This window comes from Pipistrellus hanaki (genome assembly GCF_964339955.1).
Source record: "Pipistrellus hanaki genome assembly, chromosome: 14".
Classification (NCBI taxonomy): domain Eukaryota; kingdom Metazoa; phylum Chordata; class Mammalia; order Chiroptera; family Vespertilionidae; genus Pipistrellus; species Pipistrellus hanaki.
In genome coordinates, this window is record NC_140516.1 from 37,549,431 (window position 1) to 37,577,379 (window position 27,949).

The window sequence follows — 27,949 nt, forward strand, 5'->3', positions numbered from 1 at the left end:
GTCCTTAGAAACACTTTTATTTATAAAATAACTACTCCAATAGAAACATCTCTAAATGTAAACTATTCACAAGAGGCTCACGCTGCTGCCTTCTGACCGACCCGCATGCACCCGGGCTTGGGAGCCCAGTGTCTCCCAATTCGTCAGGGTGGTTCGGCCAAAGTGCACTTGGTGGAGCAGGGGCTGTAAGACTGTCCTTAATTCCCTTCTTAAGGCAAATTCATAGTTTTCTGTTCCAAGGTAGGCTTCACGGGGGGAGGGAGCAGACCTTAATAAGAGCCCTGCTCAAGTAGAACGCTCAGGGGAGAGTCGTCAGGTTAGCAAACATCTTCCTGAGGCCGGAGAAAGGGACAACCAGGCACTTCAGAGTCTTTTTGGCTTAGACTGTGATCTCTGGAACATGGAGGTTAGAGTAAAACAGAAAATGCTAATTCCAAGTCTCTGATGAGCTACTTTCAGGACTGAGCATCCTAATTCAAATCAGGCACGAGCTAGGCCAGGAGGTGTTGCTCAGTGGTTGAGCGTCCACCTATGAATCAGGAGGTCACGGTTCTATTCCCGCTGGGATGCATGTCCAGGTTGTGAGTTTGATCCCGAGTAGGAGGCAGCCAATCAATGATTCTTTCTCATCACCGATGTTTCTCTCACTTTTTCCCTCCTCCTTCCTCTCTGAAATAAAAAAAAACATATTTTAAAAAAGAAGACATGTGTTAGTTTTCTGCATCCGTGGATAGCACTGCGTTGGATGAAGAAGAAAGGTATCCTGTCTTCACCAGGCCGGGCTGGTTTTGACTCACTGCAGAATGAATCCTACTAACGAAATGACTGGGACTCTGATCCTATTCTCCTCGGAAAATCTGTCAGTTATGGGTTGCAGAAGAGAGAGCCTGGGGAGATTATCACACACTGATTGTATAAAGTAGACATAACTCTCAGAACGGTGCAGATGACTGCACCTAAAGAAATGAGAACCTTCAGATAGAGGTCGAAGGGAAATAAAGACGCTAAACACCCTTCAAAAGGAGAAAGAAAGCCATCAAATGTTCCATAACCAGTCAGGGTCCTAAGAAACAGATTACACATGCTAGTGTTTTAAAAGGACTTAGAAATTGGGGTGGGCACAGAGGTGTGAGTGTGTGTGGACACTGAAGCTTTGAAATACCAGAATTGATACAATCTCAGCAAACTCCTTGCCACAGGCAGAGGCACAGCCTAGCGGGCTTCCCGAGAATTCTTTTCACCCAAGCTCATTTCTGTCAGGTGATGGTGGAGCATAGTACAACCAATGCCAACATCTTCTAATGCTATCGCATAGCTCCCAGCAGACACAAGATACTGTCTTCTGCTTGGAAATTTCTCATTTCCATTGGTGGACCCAGGACTTGCCGCTCTTCTTGTGGTCATGGAATTGTCTTCAAGCTCCAGGGTTCATTGCAAATTCTAGAAATCCTAGTGAGCATCAAGGCTGCGGACCCAATGGCGGAGAACAAGTCGTGTCTTGTGCCCCGGTGGCACGGCGGGCGCTGGGGACAGGGCCTGTGCCTCCCGAGCGGTGCCCTCTCGGGACCACCAGCACCTCCGGCAGAAGGAAGCGAGGGTTAGCGAGGCGAGTGGGAAGCAGAGCAGGCTCAGGTGTACTCAGCTTTGCGGATATAATTGGATGGAACATAGCCCTTCTTCCCATTAACTTCGGCCAACCACCATTCTGTATTTCCCGTAACGTCTTTAAAGTCCAGGATCTTGAGTCTCTGATTGACTGACACACTCAGCTCATTTGGGTTCCGTGCCTTGAAGGTATAGACAGCAAAATAGACCTGTGTGAGGGGGAAAAAACTGGGTTAGGCCATGGGAAGCCACCTGGAGGAGTGCTGGCTGTCCATCAGAACTCCCTGCCGTGATGTGGATGGTCTGTACCTGCACCGTCAGTAAGGCAGCCAGCAGCCACAAGTGGCTCTTGAGCACTTGACATACGGCCAGAAAGACACAGGAACTTCATTTTTAAAATTTCATTTCATTTTAACTAACTATATAATTTTAAGCTACATAGAGCTGGTGGCTACCACAATGGACAAGACAAAGTCAAAGAAAACCAAAATTCATATCAGAGTCGATATATTTAGAAAAACATGTCTCCCTCAACACGTCTAGAGGAACTGCCCACTGGTGGGTCCAGAACTGGGATGTCCATTCTGGGCCAGAGAGAAGCAGGCCTGTACTGTGCTCATCGGAGGACAGACTGAGCTGAGAAACGAGTGGGAAACCTGGTGTTTCGGAATCCAGAGCCCAGGGCACGACCGAGACTCTCGGCAAAGGCAACCCCACGGGAGATGAGCTCATAGACACGGCCACTCACTGCTGCGAGACGGAGCAAAGGCGACAAGCAGAGGGCTGTGGATCTAGACGCGGCTTTACAACGTGCAGGTTTAAATGTTCAAGATACAAAGGCTACATTCAGATCCCCCAAGACAACAGGCCATTACAGGAAAAGGAACAGGAAAAAAACAAAACAGGGCCAGAATTTCTAAATTCTAGAACTAAAATTATAGTATTTGAATAAAAAGCTCAATAATGGGTTAAACAACAGACTTTCTACAACTAAGGAATTAGTAAACCAGAGGAGTGGGGAACCTGTCCATCGTTAATACTGTGTAAATGCCCAGCGACACAGAAAAGGGCTCAGAATAGCCACGAAGAGCCGGCCACGGAAAGGGCCTGGGTGGTGGTGAGTTGCTCACTCAGCAGCATGAGTGTTTGTCTATGAGCTCATCTCCAGATCACACCCCGGGCCCTGGCAAGCCTCTGACTCGCCCCACCCTAAAAAAGCAGTCCTTCCAGCTGCGCCCACATCGCACCTGCCACCTGTTCTGCAAGGAGCTGTACACAAACATATTGATGAGCAGGGAGCACTCACCTGGTTGCCTAATGCCTCGCTGCTCTCCGGCTCTTCTTTTTTATCTTCCACATTCTGGGCTGTTCCCACACATCCTTTCAGGAGGTCATTATCCTGCCCGTTTCGCCCTGGCACGGAGCAGCCAGCCACCTCCGGATGCCGGGCGCTTCGGTGGCTCCTCGGGGTAGGTGCCGGCTGGGCCAAGTCTTGGGCCACGTCGGCGGAGTCCCAGGGCCTGGGCTGGGAGGCGGGGTGCGGGTCTGACGGGCAGCTGGAAGGACTGCTCTCTGAACGGCCCACGTTTAAGGGAGCGCTGAGAGTGGCCTGGTCCAGTTCCTTCAACGAAGATGCATCTGGGGGCTGCTTCTGGCAGGGCCCCGCCGTGAAGGTCACGGCCGAGCCGCCGGGGCTGAAGGCCAGGGTGCTGCTGCTGTTCTGCCGGGGGAACCGGGGGGAGGAGCTGCTGTGCTCGGACTCGGTGGAGGAGTGGCTGCCCACGGAGACGTCGGAGTGGCTGCGGCGGGCGTTGTAGGGCTTCAGGAAGGAGCTGTACACGAAGCCTTTGGTGACTACGGGGAGGAAAAACAGACATGAAAAGCTTTTAGCAGGAGGAGGATTGGGGATGAGGGACGGAGGGGTAATCAGCAGAGAAGAAACTATGGTTCACAAGTTTCCATAGTGAGAGACACAAAGTAAGATGCCCAGTGAGAAAACAGATTAGACATTCAATCCCAGGGTGCAATGCAGGTGGGTGCCTATCTGCCAGTTCACTCTTGTTATGACCTCAGAACGGACGAGTGGTAAGGAGGCCTCGGGGAGGTTCGAGGGGGGCAGTGAAGGAAAGGACAAGCTGGAGAGCGAGCACATGGAGACACTTTCACAGGATTTCCAGATCATGGAGGAAGGGACTAAGGGATGACTTGAGGAATGGGTTCAAATACAACAGTGTGGCAAGAGGGATCTGAATGGCCATCCTCATGGGCAGAGCCCGTCAGAGATGCCTCCTTGCCCTCTTTCCATCCCCGTCTCTGGTTCAGGAATGTGGTGGGAACAGTGAGCACAGTCCAAGTGGGAAGCTGTTTCTATTGGTTAGACACACACACAACACATGCACAGCACATGTTCATTTAACAAGTTGCCTAAGATGATGACAAAGAGGGCCTTCAGCTAACACTTTGAAGTATAAATTGGGAATTGAAATCCTGAATCAATGGAAAATGCTTTATGATATTAAGAGACAACTATCTGTCCAGGCAGGGACCCCCTTGTGAGCACCCTCTGTCCCTCTCTTCCACGCGTTTCCTGTAGCTAAAACAATGCCAGCACACGTTTGTTTTATCTGCTGAGTGATGGGGAGGGGCCCCCTGGGCAGATGGCGAGGGGTAGAGGGTAACAGCTGATCCGGATACTGTGGGCTTCTTGTTACCACTTATCAGGATTGAGCCCATACAACCCCAAGGATGAGGGAGCCCTCTGAACAGCTTGCATCTTTACAAGGAGTTCATCTGTCCATGAATCTAGCAGGGGCATCACCTGCTCACCCCCTTTCCCATTTCAATTTCTATTCTTTGGTTAAGAAGCAGAGGGGAAGGGGAAAAAATATTGTAAAGAAACAGAAATGTTAACATTTTCATTTCTGGCAGTGTGAACATAGATATTTATTATATATGCCCACAATCCATATCTGAAGTGCTCAGAACCAGATGTGCTTTAGAATTTAGATTTTTCAATTTGGGGAAGATAATAAAGCACATATATCAAGCAATCTATATATAAAGCAATCTATATATATAAAAGCCTAAGTGACAGGTCGACTGGTTGCTATGACACGCACTGACCACCAGGGGGCAGATGCTCAATGCAGGAGCTGCCCCCTGGTGGTCAGTGCACTCCCACAGCGGAGTACCACTCAGCTGATTGATGAGTGCCAGCCTCAGGGCTCACAGCTGGCCTCAGCCTGGAGACCGCAGCGGACGGCGGCAGGGCAGTGGGGCCAGGATAAGCAGGAATGGCAGGGCAGGCAGTGTTGGACTACTGCTTTCAGCCCAATCCCCACGGGCCACGCAGAGGGACCCTACTGGTGCACAAATCCGTGCACCGGGCCTCTAGTGTATTTCATAGCAGGGTCTGGGTTAATATCCCATATTCAAATCCACTAACGTTTCTGTAGCAAAACATATGGCTCTTCACACCAAAAGGGACAGGTAATGATTATAAACAGCCTCACATCACTTTGGTCAGGTTTTGCCACCAAATGAGTCCAGGTTAGGCAGGTTTTGGCAAATTAATTCTGGGCGGGGGAAAAAAACAAACCTTTGCTTCTTCAAAGCTTTTCATATTTTGATATTGGGGAAAGAGTCATGGGTCAGTATTATTCTTTGTGCTTTTCTTTAAATTCTGTACCCCTTCCCCATGCCCCCACCAAAGGAAAAAAAAAAAAAAAAAGCTATGAGCTGTTTTAAAGTCATCCATGAATAGCCATGAGGTAAGACTCTTATGGCAGGAAAACCTCTGTCTCACAGGTTTTAGCTTCGCACACTCCTCAGGCACGGTCACAGAGCGCGGGAGAAGGCCGCTCACGCTGTGGTTTGCTGGGAACTGGCTGCGAGGACACAGGCCCCCTCAGGCAGCGCCCACGGCCCTCAGGGCTGGAAGCAGGGCCAGACCTCGCAAGGGAAGGAATGTAATCTCCTCTGGAATTTGTGAAAACCAAAACCAAAACTGAAGACGGGGGTTGTTTCAGTAATCACTTGGGCATTATACCCTCCAGAGGTGGACAGAATTCCAAGGTTATTTTCCCCTTTAATCAGACTCGTGTTTTCCCGGCCCAGACAGGATTCAGCCACGGCCTGGAGCCGCTCCTCACTGGGAGTGCCAGTGATCCGGCGTCCGGCGTTCTCACCTCCATTGTCAATCAGCCAGCGGTTGTGGCTGCCCATGGGGTCCTTCTTCTTGATCACGCCCACCAGGTCGCCTTCCAGAAGGGAGACATCCAGGTCCTGGGCGGCATTGAAGTTCCGGTCTGCTTGGAAGAGCTTTTCTGGGGGGTACCTCGCCAGAAGAGAGGCCCGGAGTTCTTCCGTCTGCAGCATGTAGGTTGGCTGAAAGGCAGCGTGAGAAATACCGTCAGCAGAAGCCCTGCCGGCCGTTACCCCAGCGGCTGGGTGCAATCCCGACACGTCAGTCTCAGAGCCAGCTGCGCCTGCGCAAGAGTCCGTGCACAGGGCCGGGTGAAAGTCTTGATCCCTTAGGCCTTGCTTTGGTGCCTTTGCAGATATTAAGAAAGTTTAATTCACAGTTTTACTATCATCTTGTGACAAAAAAAGAAATGACTAAAGTGCCACCCAAAGACTCAAAATACCTAATATTACTTAATGTGACTGTATCTTCGTATGAAGCTAAACAACTGAGACTTTCCTCCTGTGGACTTCGCCATCGATATAAACAAACAATATTCACAAGAACCTCTATGCATACGTGCATACCTCGGGGGCCAACCAGGGGGAAAATGCGGACATAAGTAATACTTTCAACAATAAAGATAGATCTTTAAAAATAAAATAAAGTAATAATAAATGTGATTCTCCCTTTTAAGCTAATCTAAGTTAATGTCTATGAAACTGTATGAGTGAAAATACTATAAACAAAGATAAGTCTTCAGTCTTTTAGAGCATGCCCTGATGTAATCTGGCTTAGCGTCCAAAGTTCTCAAACTATGGAAGAATGGAGTTTTTTTAAAAAATATAACTGCCAATGTACCCAAATAAATATAGTTTTATATATATTGCCCAGCTGGGCATCGCTCAGTAGTTGAATAGTTCAATTCCTGGTCAGGGCACATGCCTGGGTTGTGGGCTCGATCCTCAGGGTGGGATGTGCAGGAAGCAACTAATCAATGATTCTCTCTCATCATTGATCTTTCTCTCTCTCTCTCTCCCTCTCTGAAATAATAAAACACACACACACACACACACACACACACACACACACACACGGCCTGGTGCACAACATTCGTGCACTGGGGGAGATGGTGGGTGTCCCCTCAGCTCGGCCTGTGCCCTCTAGCAGTCCAGATCACCTTGAGGGATATCTGACTGCCAGCTCCCAGGGGGATTGGAGGGGAGTGTGGGCCTAAGCTGGCAGTCAGATATTCCCAGAGAGGTTCTTAGCACTGTTCATGCCAGCAGTGAGCTCAGCTTCTGGCTGAGTGGCGCCCCCATGGGAGTGCACTGACCACCAGGGGCAGCTCCTGCATTGAGCATCTGCCCCCTGGTGGTCAGTGCGCATCACAGTGACTGGTCATTTCGCTGTTTGGTCAACTTGTATATTAGGGCTTTAAAGTATAGGATTATCTCCAGGGAATAAAGCAGTTAGCCATGAACTGTTTGGCAGTAAATCAAATAACTACCTCTTCTAATATATGATAAAAAATAGGGAGGTCTAGCAGAATGACCATACCCTTAAATCAGTCCCCTTTATTAATTGAACAAAGTACTAAGACTACTAACTCCTTTCATTGTATAGACAAAAATCCAAGTATGCTTTTCAGAGGGCACTTGGAAGTACATACCAAGTGTGAGAAAACTACAGGTGCTCACTGTCAAGTACCAGTAGGCACCTGGTGATGCTCGATAAAAGAGTACATGGCCAAAACTGGTTTGGCTCAGTGGATAGAGCGTCGGCCTGTGGACTGAAAGGTCCCAGGTTCGATTCTGGTCAAGGGCATGTACCTTGGTTTCAGGCACATCCCCAGTAGGGGGTGTGCAAGAGGCAGCTGATCGATGATTCTCTCTCATTGATGTTTCTGACTCTCTGTCCCTCTCTCTTCCTCTCTGTAAAAAAATCAATAAAAATATATTTAAAAAAATAAAAAAGTGAGTACATGAATGAATGAGCCCATCATAGGTAAGAACTCGATAAGCTTTTTTTTATTTATTATAAAGTATTTAAGCTATTAAATTGCTCATCTGTACAGACAGAGCTGAGTCCATCGATGCTAAACATAACAAAGATAACAGATTACTTATATAGTGCTTACTAACTGCCAGAAAATTTCTGAGTACTTTACATATATTAACTCATGTAAACCTCATAATAACTCTATGATGCAGTATAATTATTATCTGTGTTTTAGGGAAGAAGAAACCAAGGCACAGAGGTGAAGGTGCTTGCTCAAGGATGTACAGTGAGTTACGTGTGGGTACCGGGGTCTGAACCCAGGAGGTGGAGCTCCAGAGTCCACCTTCTTAACCGCGAGGCTGGGCATCCGCACGCTCACCCCCTACTCACCAGGCCCAGGAGTGGCTTCCGAGCAGACTGGCGGTCCACGGTCTTCCTCTCAAACGGCCTCTTGGCAGCTGGGAGAGCCTCTGGGAAGAAGGTGAAAACCTGCAGCTGCTGCAGAACCCTGCTGTGCTCCTCGTGGAAGACGGCGATGAGGTTTCCCTCCCTGCCGGCAGCTCTGAGTAACTGGAGAGCGTGGGGAGAGCGAGAGAGCGAGAGCGAGAGCGAGAGAGAGAGCGAGAGAGAGAGAGAGAGAGAGAGAGAGAGAGAGAGAAAAGAGAAGAGAAAAGAGAAGAGAACATGATGAAAGATGCCGGGCTGACAGTCTTGTTAAAACCACCGGAAGCTGCAGTTCACTCTGTGTAAGCTACTGACACTGCAGCCGACGCCAGGGACCAAGCTGCCAGCGGGCATGTTGGCTGGCTCTGCTGGAGACGGCTCAGGGTGGAGAGAGAACCATTTAAAAGCCAAGGGGTTAGCCCAGCTGGTGTTGCTCGATAGTTAGTGTTGGCACATGCACCTAAAGGTCTTGGGTTCAATTCCCAATTAAGGGCAAGTATCCGGGTTGCAGGTTTAATCCCCAGCCCTGGTCTGGGCACATGTGGGAGGCAACCAATTTATGTGTCTCTCACATCAATGTCTCTCTCTCTTTTCCCCCTCCCCATCCCCTTCCTGCTTTCCACTCTCTCTTTCTTTAAAATTAATGAGGAAAACAAAACAAAACAAAATCAGCTGAGAATAAAAAATAAACAATTTAAAAAATTAAAAGCCCTGGCCCTGGCCAGTGTGCCCCAGTGTTGAGTGTTGACCCATGAACTAAGAGGTCATGAGTTTGATTCCCGGTCAGGGCACATGCCCCAGTTGCAGGTTTGATCCCCAGTAGGGGGCGTGCAGAGGAAGCCAATTGCAGTTTCTCTCTCATCAATGCTTCTATCTCTCTCCCTCACCCTTCCTCTCTCTAAAATCAATAAAAATATAATTTTTTAAAAAGCCATGGGCTTCACAGGCACCAGAAGGGTTAAAGAATTCCAATTCCTAATGGGCTTGACCTAATAACATTTTTACTCTATTTTGCAGAATATCCCAGACAACCCTACTGTGCACTTCCAGAAAATCACCAGGAGAGCTTCAGAGGTGAACTCTCCATGGTGGGGGTGAGGTGGGGGTGGAGGTGGAGGACTGGGGGGTGGAGGTGGAGGTGGAGGACTGCAGGGAATGGGTAGAGGTGAGGATGGAGGTGGGGGTGGGGGTGGGGGTAGGGTTAGGGATGGAGGTGGGGGGGGTGGAGGTGAAGGTGGAGGACTGGGGAGTGGAGGTGAAGGTGGAGGTGGAGGTGGGGGTGGAAGACGGGGGGTAGGGGTGAGCTGGGGGTGGGAGTGGAGGAATGAGGGACTCACCGAGAGCAGGGGCTTCAGCTGCTCCAGAGCCTGGCGCACGAAGTCGCAGTGGGCCTCGGCGTAGCCGTGGACGCAGTTGGTGAAGAGGCCCTGGGCGAGCTGCTGGAACTTGGGCAGCTCATCCAGCAGCTGCGCGTTCAGGGCCTCGTAGTTGTTGCGGGCCGACTGCAGCTCCTCCAGCGTCTTCTTGTCCTTGAGCTTCTCCGCCCGCTCGGTGCAGTTGTAGAAGTCCAGCAGCTTGTCGAAGCGCTTCTGCACCAGCTTGTGGGGCCCTGTGAACATGCTGAGCAGCTGGTTGAGGGGGGAGATGACCAGCCGCTCTGTCCTCTCCTTCTGTAGGGACAAGAAAGGCAGTTGCTCAGAATTTGTGATGTCCTAGACCACCTGCTGTATTCCTAGAGCACAAGCGTCACCCATGCAGATCCAAGTGTCCTGCTCACCCAATCCCCGGTGAATATACACACTCCACAAAACCTCTCAGCTTATGCCCAGCAGGCGTGGGCAAGTGACGACCTATAAACCAGGAGGTCAAGGGTTCGATTTCCAGTCAGGGCTCTTGCCTGGATTGCGGTAGAGGGTGTACAGGAGGCAGCTGATTGATGATTCTCTTATCACTGATGTTTCTCTTTCTCTCCCTCTACCTTCCTCTCTAAAATCAATTAAAAAAATAAAAATAAAAAAATTAAAATAAATAAATATATATATATATATATATATATTTTTTTTTAAACTTCTCAATTTATAACTCTGCACCTAAAGAGGGCAAAATATAATATGCTGATCCCTCCTTAGCTCCTCAGTTGATAACAAATGCTAAACTACACACATTGATATGATGGGTGCATTACAACCCAGATGTGACAGTCTGTCTGGTATCAATTCTTATGTGCAGATGCCTATGTAGCTTGATTTTAACTTAAGATTTAGTTGTTACATAAATCTGGAATAGAAAAACTTCCTCACACCCATAATACCTTTTCCATCATAACTAGTTGGTAATATATGTCTTTATTTTTCAAAGGACTTTTCTCTAATTCTTTCCAGCAGGACAGACACAAAACGCAAAGCATTGACACATAAAAAACAAAAATAGGTACTTATGTCAAAACTGGTTTGGCTCAGTGGATAGAGCGTCAGCCTGCGGATTGAAAGGTCCCAGGTTCTATTCTGGTCAAGGGCATGTATGTATCTTGGTTGCGGGCACATCCCCAATAGGGGGTGTGCAGGAGGCAGCTGATCGATGATTCTCTCTCATCGATGTTTCTAACTCTCTATCCCTCTCTCTTCCTCTCTGTAAAAAAATCAATAAAGTATATATATATATATATATATATATATATATATATATATATTTTTTTTTTTTTTAAATAAATAAAAAGTATTTTAAAAAAGGAAAAAAATAAGTTTACAATATACATTGAAAAAAGTCTGTGTATAAGTGAATCCATGCAGTTAAAACCAGTTTTGTTCTAGGGTTAACTGGATAGCTATTTAGAATTCAGAAGCAATGTGGCCTTTAGTACTTTCCTTGTAGTTTGTACAATCTCAAAGATCTATTTGTTAACCTCTTAACAATCCCTAACTATTCCTTTTTAAGTTACCATTCCAATCACTGTTTCCTTTTGATCAGAGTTATCAATTGTGACCCATGATCACATTTCCTAGTTTTCCTTTGTCTGCTGAAACCAGGCTGATCACAAGCTCCGAAAAAATCTGTGTGAATACATGTAGGTCCTGCCTGGCCTTGAACTTATTGAAAGTCATCCTTTGGATATGAAATCCTGCAGAGGACGGCCAGGACTCCGAATGCACAGAGCAGTCTCCGCGGTTCACTTTTCCTCAGCTGGAGGCAGAGCCCCAGGAAGGGGCCAGCCGGGAACAGAGTGTGAAGACGTCACTTACGAAGCTGGCGAAGAGCTGGTCGCTTATGTAGCGATGCACCTGCTCGAACTGTTCCAGGTCCTTGTGTCCCTTCTCCATGCACACGTCCCACATGCTCGCCGCAGCCACCACCTTCACACAGGCCGACTCCTGCAGCCAGTGAGGAGAAAGGCAAGTGAGATCAAACAGAACTGTCTGGCCTTCAGCATTCATTGCTTGGTACCAGTGGGGGGAAAGGAGTTCTGAAATTAATTTTTTTTCTCTGTGGTGTAGCATTTTAGCTTCAAAACAAGAATATTTTCATAAGCTATGACTTTTGGGCATAGGGAAAAGCCTAAGATGTTTAATTATGGGAAAATTGGTGAGGGCTTTTATCATCTCTTTTGCATTTCCTCATGTCCCTAATTTGAGGGCTTCTTTTAAAAAAAATATATATTTTATTGAATTTTTACAGAGAGGAAGGGAGAGGGATAGAGAGATAGAAACACAGATGAGAGAAAAACATCAATCAGCTGCCTCTTGCACACTCCCTACTGGGTATGTGACCTCAACCTAGGTATATATGCCCTTGACCGGAATCGAACCCGGGACCCTTGAGTCCGCAGGCTGATACTCTATCCACTGAGCCAAACCGGTTAGGGCTGAGGGTTTCTTAATGCATCAAAAAGTCAATTACACTGAAGTCAAGATGATTCCTGCAAGACTGTGATAACGAACAATCATCTCTCCTCTTACGTCTTGGCTCACGCTGTCACCTTCTCAAAAACTGCCCAGGGCCCTCTGGGTAAGGCAACCTTGCTTCCTTCACCCAAACTCTGGCACCCCGATGGCTCTTGCTGCTTTTTCCTTACAAAAATACCTCCTTACACACAATGTAACTTATTAACGTGAAGGCAGCACTCATCTGTAATAATGCCGAAAATACGAAAAAATAAGTGAATGCGGAGTAAACGCCTCCTGACTGATCCCAACCGTTTTTAAATGCCAAGTTGGTTTTCTTTCATAGGGACAGCGTGTGTCACGTATATAAACACATTCTATAAAATCAGTAGACAGATTAGAAATATGAATAGAAAGGATTCTAGTCCTGGTGTGACTTCGTGAAGGAGACGCTGTCCTGGGACGAGGTGAGCACGCCCTGGGCCTGACCTCCTAGCCGCTCCAGGCTTGGCTCGAACAGCCTTAGAGCCTTCTGAAGGGCAGCTAAGTATGTTGGAAACGAATATTATTATTAGAGAGACTTCTACAGGAACTCTTCTATCTTCAAAATTGTTTTGACAGAATGAACTGTGCTAAGTGCTTCTTGCATACCTGGGACAGGAGACAGTAACAGGTGGTGGGGAAGACTGAGAGGGAGGAAGGGCTGGACACTTTAAAATGAATACAACTGTGCTGACCTTCTAAAGGTTACTTAACTTTTAAATAATCCTTAGGAATCCCGAGAAAAAGCATGTCATGGCATTACGGTCATTTGAATCCAGACTGTTCAACATTCAACAACATGCTGGATGAAGGGGAAAATGGACAGAATGGTGTCTATGGGATCCTAACCAGAGCCATGTCCTCACTCACCCGGATGTGCTGGAGGTAGAGAGACAGGTCTCGTATAAAAGATTTGATCAGTCGTTCCTGCATTCGGAAGTTCTTTTCTGTTTCTTCAAATGCTTCATCTCTTATCTGTTCAAAATAGACAAGTGCTGTTAGCTGATGTGAACTCTCCCTCCATCTACCTTATTGGCAGAAGTATCTTTCTTAAAAACACATTCTGTTTACATTTTAAACCTTTGATGTTTCCCTGAATCATACTAAACTGAATTTAAACTCCTGCATGGCTTTGAGAGAGGGATCCCCTTACTCCTCCGCCCTGATAGAGACCCTTTGGTCTGGTGAGCTGCTCTGTCCACCATTTTCCCTGGCACCTGCCTCATCAGTGGACTCTATGCCTTTAACCCTGGTGCGCCCTCTCATCTCTACCTATACCCACCGGCCCCCCTTCCCCTTTAAGGCTCAGATGAAATCTCTGGCTAACACGAAGCTCACGCTCATGGAGCTCCTGAGTACTATAGTGGGTAGAGAACAAACTGCAAAGCTTAGCGACTGACCTTTTTTTTTTTTTCACTTGCATTTTCCCTTACTGGTACCCTGAACACATGGTATAATGAGTGAAGACGGGAGACTTCGGATCAACCCTCAGCACGGTCCATCACTCAATCCCTCAGACCTTACATTCCTTCTGTGCAGAATCTGGTGTTGAATTTAGGTGAGCTTTTAAATCCCTTCTAGCTTAATGGGTCTGCAATTTTAATTTTATCTCCCTAAATAAATTATAAGGTTTTTATGAGTGTCTAAAGCCACAATGATTGGCCTTCTGATTTGCCTTTGTACACCCAGGCAGCTCACCGAGGCATGGATAGAGGGCTGGGTGGGTGGATGGACTGACATCACCAGTAGCTGCTGGGTCCGGTATCCACCAGCCAGCAAACACCAGGGGAGGTACCAAGAGGGGAGTCCTGCCAGCGGGCACCACACAGGCTGCCCCACAGAGCCTTGAAAAGCTGCCAAAGACATGCTGAACCTTGACGTGCAGGACCCTCACCTGGGGAGCGAAGCCAGTGAGGTGCTTCAGGTGGCTGCTCACGCGGTTGGATTTCTTGATGATGGAGTGGATGTTCAGTTTAGAAATCTTCTCCATGAGGCTATCTTCGTCGCCCTTCCGGTACTTGAGGACTAGGGAGTGAGTCAAATTGGTGAGTTAGAGAGCTCTTTCCTGAGCACAGACTATAAGATAAGCTACAAAACAAGACTAACAACCCAAAGTAGAGCTAGTGCTCGAATTCAATGAGCTTAGAATGAGTATAGACAAATTATTAATCGAAATCACCATTTATGGACAGAGAGAATACTCAAGAGCAGAGAGACACTCACTGCACAGACTGGAGAAGGTTAGCGACAAGGGGGAGAGGTAGCAGGTATAAGGAAAAGAGCCTAAAGATCTGAACTCATGGAAGCATCAGAGTTCAGTGGCAGGGTCTATCATTTCATCAAAGTCTGGCCTTAAGCAAGTCACTTAACTTCTCTGAGACTCATTCCTCTCCAATAAGATGTAGAAAGTAACAGTATTTGCCTTATAAGACCATCTTACATGGTCTCATACATATGCAAATGAGATATTTATATCCAATTATCTCATAGTAAAATGCTGTACAGGAGTTATTTTTAATCACTGTGTCAAACATTAGGCACAATCTGCAGAAAACACTGGGGTTCACAGTAGCAGGGTCACAGGGGGAAGGATGGGGGGCACCAAAAAGACACACTTATCACTATGGGAGACGAAGAGGACATTACATCAGGAGATATGAACCATGATGGCTAGGTGGCCAGAAAGCTTTTCAGCCATGAGCAACATGACATATGAATGTGGGTGAATGACTGCAGTTGGAGGCAGAGGAAATGGTTTTTGTAAAGTGAGAAGAGTGGAGAACAGGAAAAGAGGTTGCACTACATTATAGATTCTTTGAGACTATCAATAATGTTGTTCAGCATGGTCACCATACTACTTGAATGTTCAAATTAGAGCCTTAACAAGACATTTGATCAAAAAGAAGAAAAAGAAGGAGGAGGGCCGAAACTAGTTTGGCTCAGTGGATAGAGCCTGGGCCTGCGGACTGGAAGGTCCCAGGTTCAATTCCAGTCAGGGGCATGTACCTTGGTTGCGGGCACATCCCCAGTAGGGGGTGTGCAAGAGGCAACTGATCGATGATTCTCTCTCATAGATGTTTCTAACTCTCTATCCCTCTCTTCTCTTCCTCTCTGTAAAATATCAATAAAATATAAAATATATCTTTTTTTTTTTTTTTTTTTTTTTTTTTTTTTAAGGAGGACAAAGAGGTGGAGGAGGAGAAGGGAAAAGAAATGGTTTAATTCATTCCACTCTATAAAGGAAGAGTGAGTGGGTGGTTTGGTGACTGACTGCAGTGTTGCGGGGAGGTGTGGGGGAGGAAGGTACTCAGACGAGAGAGGCAGGTTTCTGAGCATCGGCAGACTGATGGGACCCAGAGATGGGGGCACAGGGGGCTTTTCTGGAAGAAGACTGCGAGTTCTAACTTAAATGGAGACAGTGAAACACCTAACCAGACGCGCAGGGCAAACAAATGCAAGCACACATAGAAAAGGGCTGCTGTCAATGAGTTGAGAAGGCAACCACGCATGCCTGGAGGAACTCTGGAGCCGCCATTTTCTAATCAGTCTTCATACCTCTTGGGAAAGACTCTTGCTGCTATAAGCTTTATCAGAGATGTCTACTTCCAATAGGCCACGGTTGCGCTTTCATCATTACTGCTGTCTCTCTTCAGATCACATTTCCCCCAAATTCTACTACTGTTCCTTCGTCACAACCCTATAACCTGCCATCTGCCTTGTCCGCCTCTGGTGAAACAATTCTTTTGAGAAGAACATTCTCAAAGGCCTAGCTCCTTTGTAGCAACTATGCTGGTTCTTACCCAGATCCTTCCGACGTTTATATTCATTAATGTTAACGTTGATTTCCTTGACCGCAAGGACTGCTTTGGTTAAAGGCGCTTTATCCGGGTGGGATTCTGGGGTGGAATTCAGCAACTCCATTAGCAGCAGTGGGTAGCGCATTACTCTCTGCACTGGTTTGATGAGGAAGGAGCCCAGGTTAATATAATTTGTGCAGCCCCTAGAAGAGAAGGAAAAACAGAGCTGTCAGTCCGCTGTCAATAAAAAATACAGGACTCACAGGTAGTATCCTTTATTCCTAAAGAGAGCTCTGTTCTTTCTTCCTACTTTCTATTTCCATCCATTCATGTTTACTGGGCGCCTAATAAATACCAGGTAGGTACTGTTCCGGGTGCTGGGGATGTAGCAATGACCATAAAAAGTCCCCGCTCTGATGGAATGAGACTGGCCATAAACAAACAGATATCATAAAAAGTGTCATTGGGTGGTAAGTGTTATGGAGAAAAATATAACAAGGTAAACCTACTTCTAGTTTTCTGTGTATGAAGGGAGAAAATTTAAAAATGAGTTTGTGCAAGTGGCGAGGGAACTTACCATTCGCTGTACAGGCTCCTATAGGGCAGTGAGCATGAAAAGAAAAGAGACGGCTGATCAGAGATAATGCTGATTTTTTCTCAGAACGTATCAATTCAATGTTAACATTTATTAGTTGAGTGAACAAAAATCACATGGGATAAGAGGAATTATGAATGTCTGTGGTAGCATACCTAGTCTATTTAAAAAAGTTAGTAAGCCCCTAATTTCACTTTGATCTACTTAGATATATACATTAACATGCCCCGAGGACCAGGAGAATCTCACCAGATGATCAAGATGAACTGAATTTGCCCTGGCCAGTTTTGTCCAGTGGTTAGAGTGTCAGCCCGAGGACCAAAGGGTCCGGGTTCGATTCCCATTCAAGGGCAGGTACCTGATCTGGGTTGTAGGCCCAATCCAGCCTGGGTTGGGGCATGTGCAGGAGGCAACTGATCGATGTGTCTCTATGTCTCTCTCATACCGATATTTCTCTCCCCCCATCCCTCTACTCTCTCTAAAGATCAGTTGGGGGGCGGAGATAATTGATTTGTTCTTCTTATCTACACTCTTGTCTAGTTGGACTAAACTACCTTCCTGGCTACTTCTTAACTCAAAATGCCAGCTTACTACTTCGTACATATAGATAAAAGTGCCTGAAATGGATAAAAGTACAAGCAGGATGCCACTTATGATTTCCATGATAAATGATGGAAAAAGGCCAGTTACCTAATAGGACCTGTAATATCATTTATGTTTAAAACAAGATGGACGATGGATATCATAAGCAGTACAGACATATACATGGGCGTGATGTTCAAAAGGCAGAACCAAAGAGCTAGGATGGAAGTGAAGTGGTCAAAATTCCTACTTAAGCTCTGCCACGGCGTCCTGGAGATGCTTCTGGATCCTCTCATCCTTCTCATAGATTTCCAGCAGTGAGGTGGCCTCGTCGTGATTCTGGCAGTAAACCTTGTAAGTCCCCTCAAGCTCATCCCGGTGCTCAAGAAACACAGGTCCTTTAAGATAAATACACACAGTGTTTTTACTAAATTTCTTCTCAGTGTCCTAAATGTAAGGTGTATAGGAAAACTTTAATGTAGGTTAAACCCTATCACAAGAAATGGTGGTAAGACTACCATCAAATTAATAAGAAAGTTCCATGTAATAGCTTAAAATACTCTTATTTAAAGTAAAATTTTCAGTACACGTATACACACACACACACACACACACACACACACACACACACACACAGCTGGTCCCTGAGACAGTCTCCAGCCCCTTTTCAATCAGGCAGAGTAAGGGGTTTGCAAGTACTTCCCTAGTCGTTCAAACTGTGGGTCACAACCCATAAGAGGGTCATGAAATTGACTTCACAGGTAATGATCAGCACTCATTTGGGAAAATAGAATAGAAAAAAAATATCAGAGCCGAAACCGGTTTGGCTCAGTGGAAAGAGTGTTCACCTGCGGACTCAAGGGTCTCAGGTTCGATTCCAGTCAAGGGCATGTACTTTGGTTGCAGGCACATCCCCAGTGGGTGTGTGTGTGTGTATGTGTGCAGGAGGCAGCTGATCGATGATTCTCTCTCATCGATGTTTCTAACTCTCTATCCCTCTCTCTTCCTCTCTGTAAAAAAATCAATAAAAATTAAAAAAATAAATAAATAAATAAAATCATTATTAAAAAATATCAGATAACATTGGGCATAGTAAAAGTAAGCACAGGAATACACGCACATACTAGCACACATATCCTGGGGCCTTATGTAAAATATTTCTTTCTGTGGGACATGTTTAAAATACTTTAAAAGCCAGTCCCTTTACATATTAATACATACATAGTCTCCTGGTACTTTCTTCTTTTCTCAACCTCCTCATCTTCTAACTCATCCAAGCCCTGAACACCTGTCATCCTTTCCTTTCCCGCTAGATGCTGTCCTGGTGGTACTGGAACCCTTCTCCAATCAGGATTAGCAAATTAATTCAGTGCTGTTTTTCCCTGAACCCTAGATCACCTTGATTTTTGCTGAGTTACCCCTCTTTCCTAGTCATTTTAGACTGTTTGGAAGTACAGTGTTGAGAGGGAAAAAGACTTAGTGTAAGGCAGTTTGCACTGTATGCCGACACTGGTATAATTTTAAAAAACAGGCATGGTGAACCAAAGTAGAAAAATATATATGTAATTGCTGATATATAATAAGCTATCTCTGGAAGAAGATATAAGACAACTAGTAACACTGGTTGCGTTAGGTAGGATACATTTCATTAGTTCTTTGTGCCTTTTTGACTGTGTGCCATGTAAATGTAACTAAAGTAAGTTAAATTTAAAATGTTAAATCAAATTTAAGCAAAATAAAAATTTGCTCATGCAACTCATGTCAATCTGCCATTTGCTAGTGGCTCAACAAAGACTTAATTTCCCTTTCTCTGATTTCTCAGAAGAATCCCTCGTCAGATGTTCCAAATCTAATCCTTTATTAACTCCCAGTGAAGGTACTGCCTGGCCTTCTGGCTGACCAGACTGAAGCCCCCCGCATGGTGCTCTCATACAGTCTCGCTGCACCTTGTGCACATGGCCCCTGCAGGGTGACCTCACTTGTGAAGCTAAAACTCCTGCCAAGGTCTTGAACCATTCCGTTCCGAGGCCCTCTCCTCCGCTATCCTCTGTACCTTCAGCACATCACACTCTGCTACCCAGTTCCTGCTTGTCTTGGGAAAAGAATTGGAAGGGAAGAAGGAAAAATAAACACAGTTGATATCTTATAGGGGTGAGATTATGGATATTTTGTTTTAATTTCCTGTGTCATTGTTGTCATAATATACAGGTAGTAAAATAAATTAGGAGAAAAATACATTCTGATATTTTCTATTTTATTAGTGCAACCCACTAAATTGACCTCATGATCCACTATCAGGTTGCAACCATTGGTCTAAAACACATCCTATTCAGTATTGGCTAAAATGTATTCTATTGCTAAGATTCTATAACACCTCAAAGTAGGCTGCAAATAAAAGGAGAAGCTGAGGGCCAAACAACCTCTGAACTAAGTAACTAAAACTTCGTTTCTTAGCAAGGCCCTTCTCCTCCTGCCTCTACCCATAAAGCTTTTTTAAAAAGTTGCTTCTGGAGCTCATACCTACAGCATCGCTGATTTCCAGATCGGCCAATAATTGTTTTGAGACCTTTATCACCATCTGCATATTTCCAAAAAGTCCCTCAAAATCAATGTTTGGTATCTGAGAAAGGGAAACAAACATAAAGGTTCACAAAAATGAAATTAATAGCATATCATTCACATTAGAAACACCTCTTCAAGTATGATACAAAAACTGTTCAGGGTCAGCTTGGCCAGTGTTGCTCAGTGGTTGAGTGTCAACCTATGAACCAAAAGGTCACTGGTTTGATTCCCAGTCAGGGCACATATCAGGGTTTTGAGCTCTATTTCAGTGGTGGTGGTTGGGGGGGGGGGGGGGGCGTGCAGGAGGCAGCTGGTCAATGTTTCTTTCTTATTAATGTTTCTATTAATGTTTCTCTCTCTCTCTCCCTTCCTCTCTCTCTCTCTCTCTCTCAAAAAAACATATTTTTAAAAAACTGTTGAAGGTCATTTTCACTCACTCTCACAAAGTTTCCAGAACAGAAACATCCAGCATTAGTTTTAGTGTTACCCTTAGTCCTTGATTCAACTATTCTCCCCATCCACCTCCCCTACTACCGGAGTAAAATGACTGTGGAAACAATTTGGTCTATAATTACATTCACATTCCCACCCGGTACCCAAAGCCTGATGGCACTGCCTACTTCCTATAGAAGTTCTTGGAAGTGACAAACCCAAACCCAGTTGAAGTGGTCAAGTAACAAGCAATAAGGACTATAAATCCCCAGAAACTGTGTACCTCTTTTCTATCTTCAGCATCCAGAAAAGTACCTAACATAATCTGCACATGACAGTTAACGAGTTTCCTGAGTAAACCTTGTGCAATCACATCAGTTGCTAGAGCCAGGAACGCAATCATTTCCAGACTTCATTGTTCTTATACAGCCTTTCCAGGAAAGTGACAATCCAGACTCCCTGGTACTGTTTCCAGGAGTCAAATAAACAGAAATGTCCTAGTTTTACTGCAGCAAGTCCGATTAGTTAACAGTGGACTTGATAAGTGACGGGATACTGATGGCTTAAGTAGACACGTGTATGTTGGGACCCTTGAATTAAGCAGCCATAGACTTAACTTCCAACACAATAAACCTCTGTGGTGAAAGTTCCCTTATCCTGATGCTTTAGGCTTGGAGAATCATATTCAAGGCAAAGCTAACTTGCTCCCAGTTCCCACCTGTGCCTGCTGCAGGGGTACCATGATCCTCTCAATACACATTTCCAGATCCCGAACGTAGTCTCGTTCCGTCTGATGAAGTTCTTCTACCACCTTGGCTCTCTTCTCCAGCATCCTCTGCTCTGGGTTTTCCGTGGACACAGACCCAGAAGCGGTCCCCGGAGATGAAGACTGGGAGGAGAGGAGCGTCATTTCTAGAAGGGGAAAGAGAACTGGTCAGCATCTTTCTGTGTGCTAAAGCAGGACTCTTCCAACAACTCAATGAGAAACGAACACAGTCCTTGACAATCAAAGGCCTCACAATTGTCAACAATCAGGACCGCTGATCCCACACGCCAGTTCTAATCATGAACAGATGAAGACTCAGGAGGCCATTCCTGCAGAGAGAACGTCTCCATCTGTGTGACACCATTTTTAGAATTTTCCCTAAAAAAAGAGTAGCTGGCACATGTTATAAGGACAAATCAGTGTCCACAGCTTCCTTGGCAAAGAGGCCGAAAGAGCTGCTGTTCATATGAAGAACTGCTTTCATTTAATTAGGTAAAATCCATCCCACGATCTCAGCAGACGTACCCAGCTGGAGATTAAAAACCTTGATATGCACATTAAAAACAATATCATGAGGAACATAATAATGCCAAATAAGGGCAAGACAAGAATTAGGCCAAAATGATTCATTGGAGATGAGGGTGACTGCAGGACCCACTATATTTCAGTTGTGTGATGATGGATTAATATTAATATATGATTAATTATGCAAAAATTATTTAGATTCTCCTTATCAAAATATTAATAAAGTCTCACAAGCAGGTTTTGTTACTTCAAGTGTCCCAGAAGATACAAATGTACTGTAAACATGAAGTTCTTTAATGGTATTTTCAATTAAATGAATCTTTATAGACCCACACTGCATGATCTAAAAATGAAAACAAATACGATCTTGTAGCTTTTTCATTTACCTGTTACTTGGATACACATGATGAGAATTATTTATGTGAGAGGACATTTGTTCATTAAAATGAACATTAAGTACTAAAATAAACAATTAAAAAATTTCAACAGTGAAGCAGTCTCTGCTTTGTAGTCCAAATTCCTTTAGATCAACTTACAACAACTACAGATGTGGTAAGTAAGTATATTAGTAAGTTTCAGTGTAATTACAAAATTTTTTCCCAGCCTTAAGATACAAAATACAAGTATTCAAACTACTTATGAAATCTAGGCTTTCACAGCAGATTTTAGTCTACAAAATTCTTCCTCACTGCCTCTTCTTTAAGAATTTAGGAATTCCTATGTTGAAAAAGTACAAGCCAGATTCAGATTTCTAAAAACCATTCCCCATTCAAAGGAACCAGAGTTCTATGGAGAAATGGCTACGTCCAGGGTTGGGGCAGGGAAAGTATAAATGAGCCTGAAACATCTTATGGTAGAAAGTAAGGAACTGCTCAGGAAATTAAGGGGTTCATGTCCAAAGGGGCTCCTGCAGTACAATTTGAGTATCAGAATAAATAAACACACACATATGTAACACCTTAATAAAGAAATTTTTAAAAAGGGAAATAAATAAATAACACAGCACTGGATTATAATCCATTGAATAAAATAAGAATCTATGAGTTCATATTGACAATATGTAAGTACATAAATGAGAGAGAAGCTCAATGAGAAAGCTCTATGGTAGGAAATAATGGTGGGGTTTGAAGATGATCAGGGTATTTGTATAGTTTTGAATAAGTTATTAAAATTACTTAGTAATTACAAAAATGAAAAATAGTGACTATATGATGGAGAAATGAATAATATAATCAAAATTCAAATCACTAATAAGGGAAAAATAAACATCATATATTTGCATATGTCCTATCTGGAAACAACACTACTACTATATCTCTAATGAAGCATCCCAGTTAAAAATGCATAATCTGAAAGGAACTTTGAGGAAACATCAGACAAACCCAAATTGATGATTTGTATTCTTCTAAATGTCACATCAGGAAAGACAAAGAAGGCCTGAGGGACTGTTCACAATCAAGAAAACTAAAGACAGCCGAAACAGGTTTGGCTCAATGGATAGAGCGTGGGCTTGGGGACTGAAGGGTCCCGGGTTCGATTCCGGTCAAGGGCATGTACCTTGGTTGAGGGCATATCCCCAATAGGGGGTGTGAAAGAGGCAGCTGATCGATGGCTCTCTCTCATCGATGTTTCTAACTCTCTATCTCTCTCCCTTCCTCTCTGTAAAAGATCAATAAAACGTATTAAAAAAAAAAAAAAAAGACAACTAAAGACAAACAGATGTAATGTGATTCTGAACTGGATCCTGCCCCCCGCCGCCCCCCCCCCCGGGGAGGAGGGGGTGGTAGTTGCTACAGAGGACATTATAGGTCAACTGAAATTGTAATACAAACTATAGATTATAGATTATAGTAATTATTAAATCAATTCAAAATGTCCTGAAATGGCAAATCTATGTGGTCATATATGAGACTATCCATGGTCACACAAAATAAATAATGAAGCTATTAGTAAGGAACATGATATATGCAACCTACTCTCAAATAATTCAGTGAAAAAAACCTGTGTGTGTGTGTGTGTGTGTGTGTCCCCACACTTAGAGAGAAAATAAAAACAAAAACATGGCAAAATATTAGATACTGGTGGATTTGAATAAAGAATATATATTTGAATAAAGAATATACAGGTCCTTGTACTGTTGCAATTTTCTGTAAATTTGATATTATTCAAAATAAAGTTTAGAAAGCTATAAAGATAAAATATTTTTCTTGAACTTATATTTGGTAGAATGAATGACAAAATTTAAAACATGTTTTATTTCATCAGAGTGCTATAGTTCTAAATTAATTGTAGTGTATATAAAATTTATTTTCACCCCAGCCAGTGTTGCTCAGTGGCTGGACACTGATCTATGAACCAGAAGATCACAGATTCTAGCCAGGGCACATGCCAGGGCTGTGGGCTCAATCCCCAGTGGAGGGGGCATGCAGGAGGCATGTGATCAATGATTCTCTCTCATCATTGATGTTTTTATCTTCCTCTCTCCCATCCTCTCTGAAATCAATAAAAAATATATTTCTAAAAGTTTATTTTCAATAGGCTTGTTTTAATTTTTTTTTGTGTGTGTGTGCAATTTCAAAGCAATAGAATCCCAAATATCTATATATATAAAAGGCTTTTATGCAAAGTGTCCCCTAGGGAGTTCAACAGAGACCAACTAGTTCCATCACTTGCTATGACCACCAGGGGACGACGGGAAAGAAGGTCCAGGCTGGCCAACAGCTGGAAGTCCCTGATCAGCCTGATCGCTGGGCAGGCCTAGAAACTCTACCTGTGTAAGAATTTCATGCACCGGGCCTCGAGTAGTTTCATAAGTGGCAAATTGAGAAGAGAAAATAATTTTTGTTTTATATAATGTCATATATATATATATATATATATATATATATATATATAGTTTTATATAAAATCATATAGAATTCATATAAAACAAATAATTTATATAATTTTTCTGAGGTATAATGACATAAAACACTGTGCTCATTTCAGGTGTACAACATAATGATTCGATAGTTGTAAAAGAAACTCGTATTTATACAGGATTGGGAAAGAAGAACATTTATTGAATTCCTATCAAGTGCCATGCGCTCTACATATTATGTTCCTGAACTCATTTAATATTCATACCAATACTCTGAAGTAGTATTACTACTCCCATTTAATAGATAAGAAAAGCTTGGCTTTGAGAAGCTGACCAACTTGTCCCAGGTTATGTAGTGAGTAAGCAAGTCTGGAATTCGAATCTAAATATATTTAAATCAAAATGCTTCGTACTTAATTCCGCACCATTTTGCCTCCCTAGCCTGGTATCTCAACTAGAAAAGGCCAGGAACTTATTTATTTCAAATCTTAAAAATTTCCTGAGAACTATTATCTCCCAGAAACCAAAGTTCTATAAATTAGAGTAGTTGAAAGCATGAAACATTCATCAATCAGAAGCCTACAACTTACACAGAGACTCAACCAGATTTTTATTTGTATTAAAAGAAAGAAAAAAAAGTTAATACTTCTTTTAAACTACCCGCTTTGTCTTTAGTTGCAGGTGAATTTATAAACTCTTGTACAGCTTTTAATAAACAAAACCAGACACACTTTAGTGTGATTAAAACCCCCGTGGGATGTTTTTTGTTAAATGGCAGTTTCCTGGGCACTGCTCCTGAGATTCTGATTCAGCAAATCTGGGTGGGACCTGGGTACCTGCAATTTTAACAAAATCCTAGATGTTTCTGAAGACGCAGATGATCCTTCACGCTCCACACAGGTTAATCAATACTTAAAGATTACGTCAAACTAGAAATATCTGGCTTGAAAAGACTCCAAATTTATGACTGTTTTCCCATTATTCCAACTATCGATATATCCTAAGAAAAAAGCTTATGGTACAATTTCAGTTTCCAGGACAGCCAAGTGCGAGAGGGCAGCCCACCCTCAGCCACCGCGGTGCAGACAGGAGGCTTTGCATCTTGCACTTCCTCACTCTGCAGCTGGGGAGGCCCTGGGAAAGCCCTCTTTACCCCGGGGCCACAGTTCCCTCCTCTGCAGAGGGAGGGTGTTAGTATCTGCTTTGCAGAATTGTTGAGGGAACGGAGCAAGGTAATAACTCAGCACCAAATTGGCCCTTTCCCCACGATGGGCCGGAGAACACCGACCGCACCAGGTTAAGGTGCAATGCACCAGTGGAAATGCCCTGTTCGGAACCACAGATTCTGCTTTTCTGTGAGAACAATGAAATCTGGGGGTGAGGAAGCACAGGGTGAGGGATCTGTGGCCCAGGACCAGCCGATCAGTAAAACGTGCAGACCAGAGCCACATCCCTCCTGGGGTGGCCCGCCCGGGGTCAAGGGCTGGGGCGGACGGCACAAATTTACTCAGGGCGATAGAACAGTTTGTGATGGTTTCTGTCTTTTGTTCCCCTTTCCAGCCCCCAGTGCTCTCCCTCCCAACCCCGACTCCACTCCTCAAGATCCCCCCCTTCGCAGGTTAGTCCTGTGTGTTAGGAAGGGATCTGGTCATCCCACAGCTTCCACGGCTCTCCCAACCACACTGGAGTTAGAGAAAAGCTACTCACTTCTTCCCCTGCTCTGAGAGGTGGCTCTGTCTTTGATAAAGAAACTCTTGGAATTCCAGCCTGTTAGCAACCTGCACGTGAGCGAGGAGGCCGACTATCCTACCTTCTTTTGTGTGGACTCCAGCAGCCCCGGGGGGTACCTGCAGCGCCCCGAGCCTGCCGGGGTGGCGCGGTGGGGGTACGGGTGCATCACCGCGTCAGGGGCAGGCGGGGCAGAATCTTCCCAGAGCTGTGGAATGCCCCCAGAGCCCCTCAATCCCCCGAGGCTTTCCCACATTTACATATGAATTGCCCCGTCCCCCAGGCTATCGGCGCGGGCCAGTTCTAAAGGATGGAGCCGGAATGATCCGCTAACTGGACTGAGAAGCAAAGAGGGGCCTTGGCTTTGTCAGGCTCAGCAAACACCTTTCCCTCTGGCTCTCCCCGCCACGTGCTAAACAGCCTCTAACTCCCCCTCAGGAGCTGTTAGTCCAAGAGTGTTCTCTTCCTTTTCCCTCCCCGGCTGTGCGTGGCTGTGTGAGGTGCTCTCTCTCGGAAAGACTTCTGAGGGCCCTTCTATCCCTCAGGGTACATAGGAGGCACAGCGGGAAGCGGGCAGCAGTTGTGTCCTCCTCTGCACTAGGCCCTCCCTGCAGCCCCTCTCCCAGGCCAGGCTTAGCCTCACTCGGCCAAGGGAACCTCACTCTGAAGGTTCCCCTACGTTAGGAACCTTATCCTAAAGCCACCAGCAGGCAGATCTCTCATCTGGCCGGTCCCAGAGCAGCAGGAAGAGCACAGAGTGATTCACAGGGACTGGAAGCCCTGCTCACAGCTCACACTTCGATTTTAAAGGAAACCGAGGGAAAATGTTGCAGAACAATATGCTATTTTTGGAGACAGAAACAGAAAGATAGAGGAAGAACAGAAAAGAAAGAAAAAAAAGAAAACCTGCAAAAACCCCCTACATATTTCTGTGTATATATAGGGGTGGGCAAAGGTAGGTTTACAGTTGTAATACAAATAGATAATACAATAACTAATAAAAGTAATAACGCAAGAATAAAGCCTGATCCACATATTCACAACTGTAAACCTCCGTTTGCCTACCTGCACATGTGCTATGATGTGTAAGTGGACAGAAAGAGGTGGAGGGAGAACACGCCAAACTCATCAGTTTGCCTCAGGGAGGGAACTGGAATTTGGGGTTGAAGGATCAATGGGGACTTGAGCTGAATCAGTACTTTGTAATCTCACAAGAATTTATTACTGCATTGCCAGCGATTTAAAACAATGGCCCTAATTAAAATCCATTTGTTTCTTTAAAAAAATATATATATATATATATATTTCTTTATTGATTTCAGAGAGGAAGGGAGAAGGAAAGAGAAATAGAAACATCAATCAGAATTGACGGGCTGCCTTCTGCACCCCCCCCACTAGGGATCAAGCCCGAAATCCAGGCATGTGCCCTTGGCCGGAATCAAATCCGGGACCCCTCTCTATCCACTGAGCCAAGCCAGCCAGGGCAAAGATCCATTTCTGTTGGTGAAATTCTAAGCAACCCGAGAGAGGATAACTCTTGGGGAAGAGCCTTCCCACCGCTTCTAACATTGCACCATCAACCTGTGAGGCTTCCCTGGGAGGTGAGCCCCTGTGCTGTTGCCTCCCTCCATCCTTCCAGCTTCAAATTTTAGTTTAAAAAATGAGTATTCACATGTACCACGCACTGATATAAGCACTTTACAAATATTAATTTATTTAATTCTCACAACGACCCTACTAACAAACCCATTTGATTGATGAGGGATGAGGAGAAATTCAGTAACTGGACCAGTAAGTGGAAGACTGGGATTGGAGCTCATGCTGGGCTCCTGACCAATAGCTATTCTGCCTCCAGGCAAATCATGGGAGTTGTGACCTGGACTTCTCCTTGTTTGTGGGTGGCCAGCTGGTAGCCAACGATAAAATAGGACAATTCCAAAGCACAACGT

The 27,949-nt window shown here is 44.7% G+C and overlaps 1 protein-coding gene across 2 annotated transcripts in view; it reads right to left on the reverse strand.

The window, feature by feature from the left end:
- DNMBP (dynamin binding protein) overlaps nucleotides 1–27,949 on the reverse strand; it is a 92,092-nt gene continuing 64,143 nt past the window's right edge. For both annotated transcript variants that reach the window (XM_084904051.1, XM_084904052.1), the window contains 13 exons: nucleotides 20,840–21,033; nucleotides 19,648–19,747; nucleotides 17,378–17,525; nucleotides 16,528–16,545; nucleotides 15,954–16,153; nucleotides 14,048–14,178; nucleotides 13,024–13,128; nucleotides 11,473–11,601; nucleotides 9,571–9,903; nucleotides 8,180–8,359; nucleotides 5,793–5,991; nucleotides 2,912–3,459; nucleotides 1–1,814 (listed from right to left, as the gene is read on the reverse strand). In XM_084904051.1, coding sequence (XP_084760177.1) covers nucleotides 1,629–1,814; nucleotides 2,912–3,459; nucleotides 5,793–5,991; nucleotides 8,180–8,359; nucleotides 9,571–9,903; nucleotides 11,473–11,601; nucleotides 13,024–13,128; nucleotides 14,048–14,178; nucleotides 15,954–16,153; nucleotides 16,528–16,545; nucleotides 17,378–17,525; nucleotides 19,648–19,747; nucleotides 20,840–21,033 — 2,471 coding nt within the window. In that variant the 3' untranslated portion in view covers nucleotides 1–1,628. The remainder of the gene's footprint in view (nucleotides 1,815–2,911; nucleotides 3,460–5,792; nucleotides 5,992–8,179; nucleotides 8,360–9,570; nucleotides 9,904–11,472; nucleotides 11,602–13,023; nucleotides 13,129–14,047; nucleotides 14,179–15,953; nucleotides 16,154–16,527; nucleotides 16,546–17,377; nucleotides 17,526–19,647; nucleotides 19,748–20,839; nucleotides 21,034–27,949) is intronic.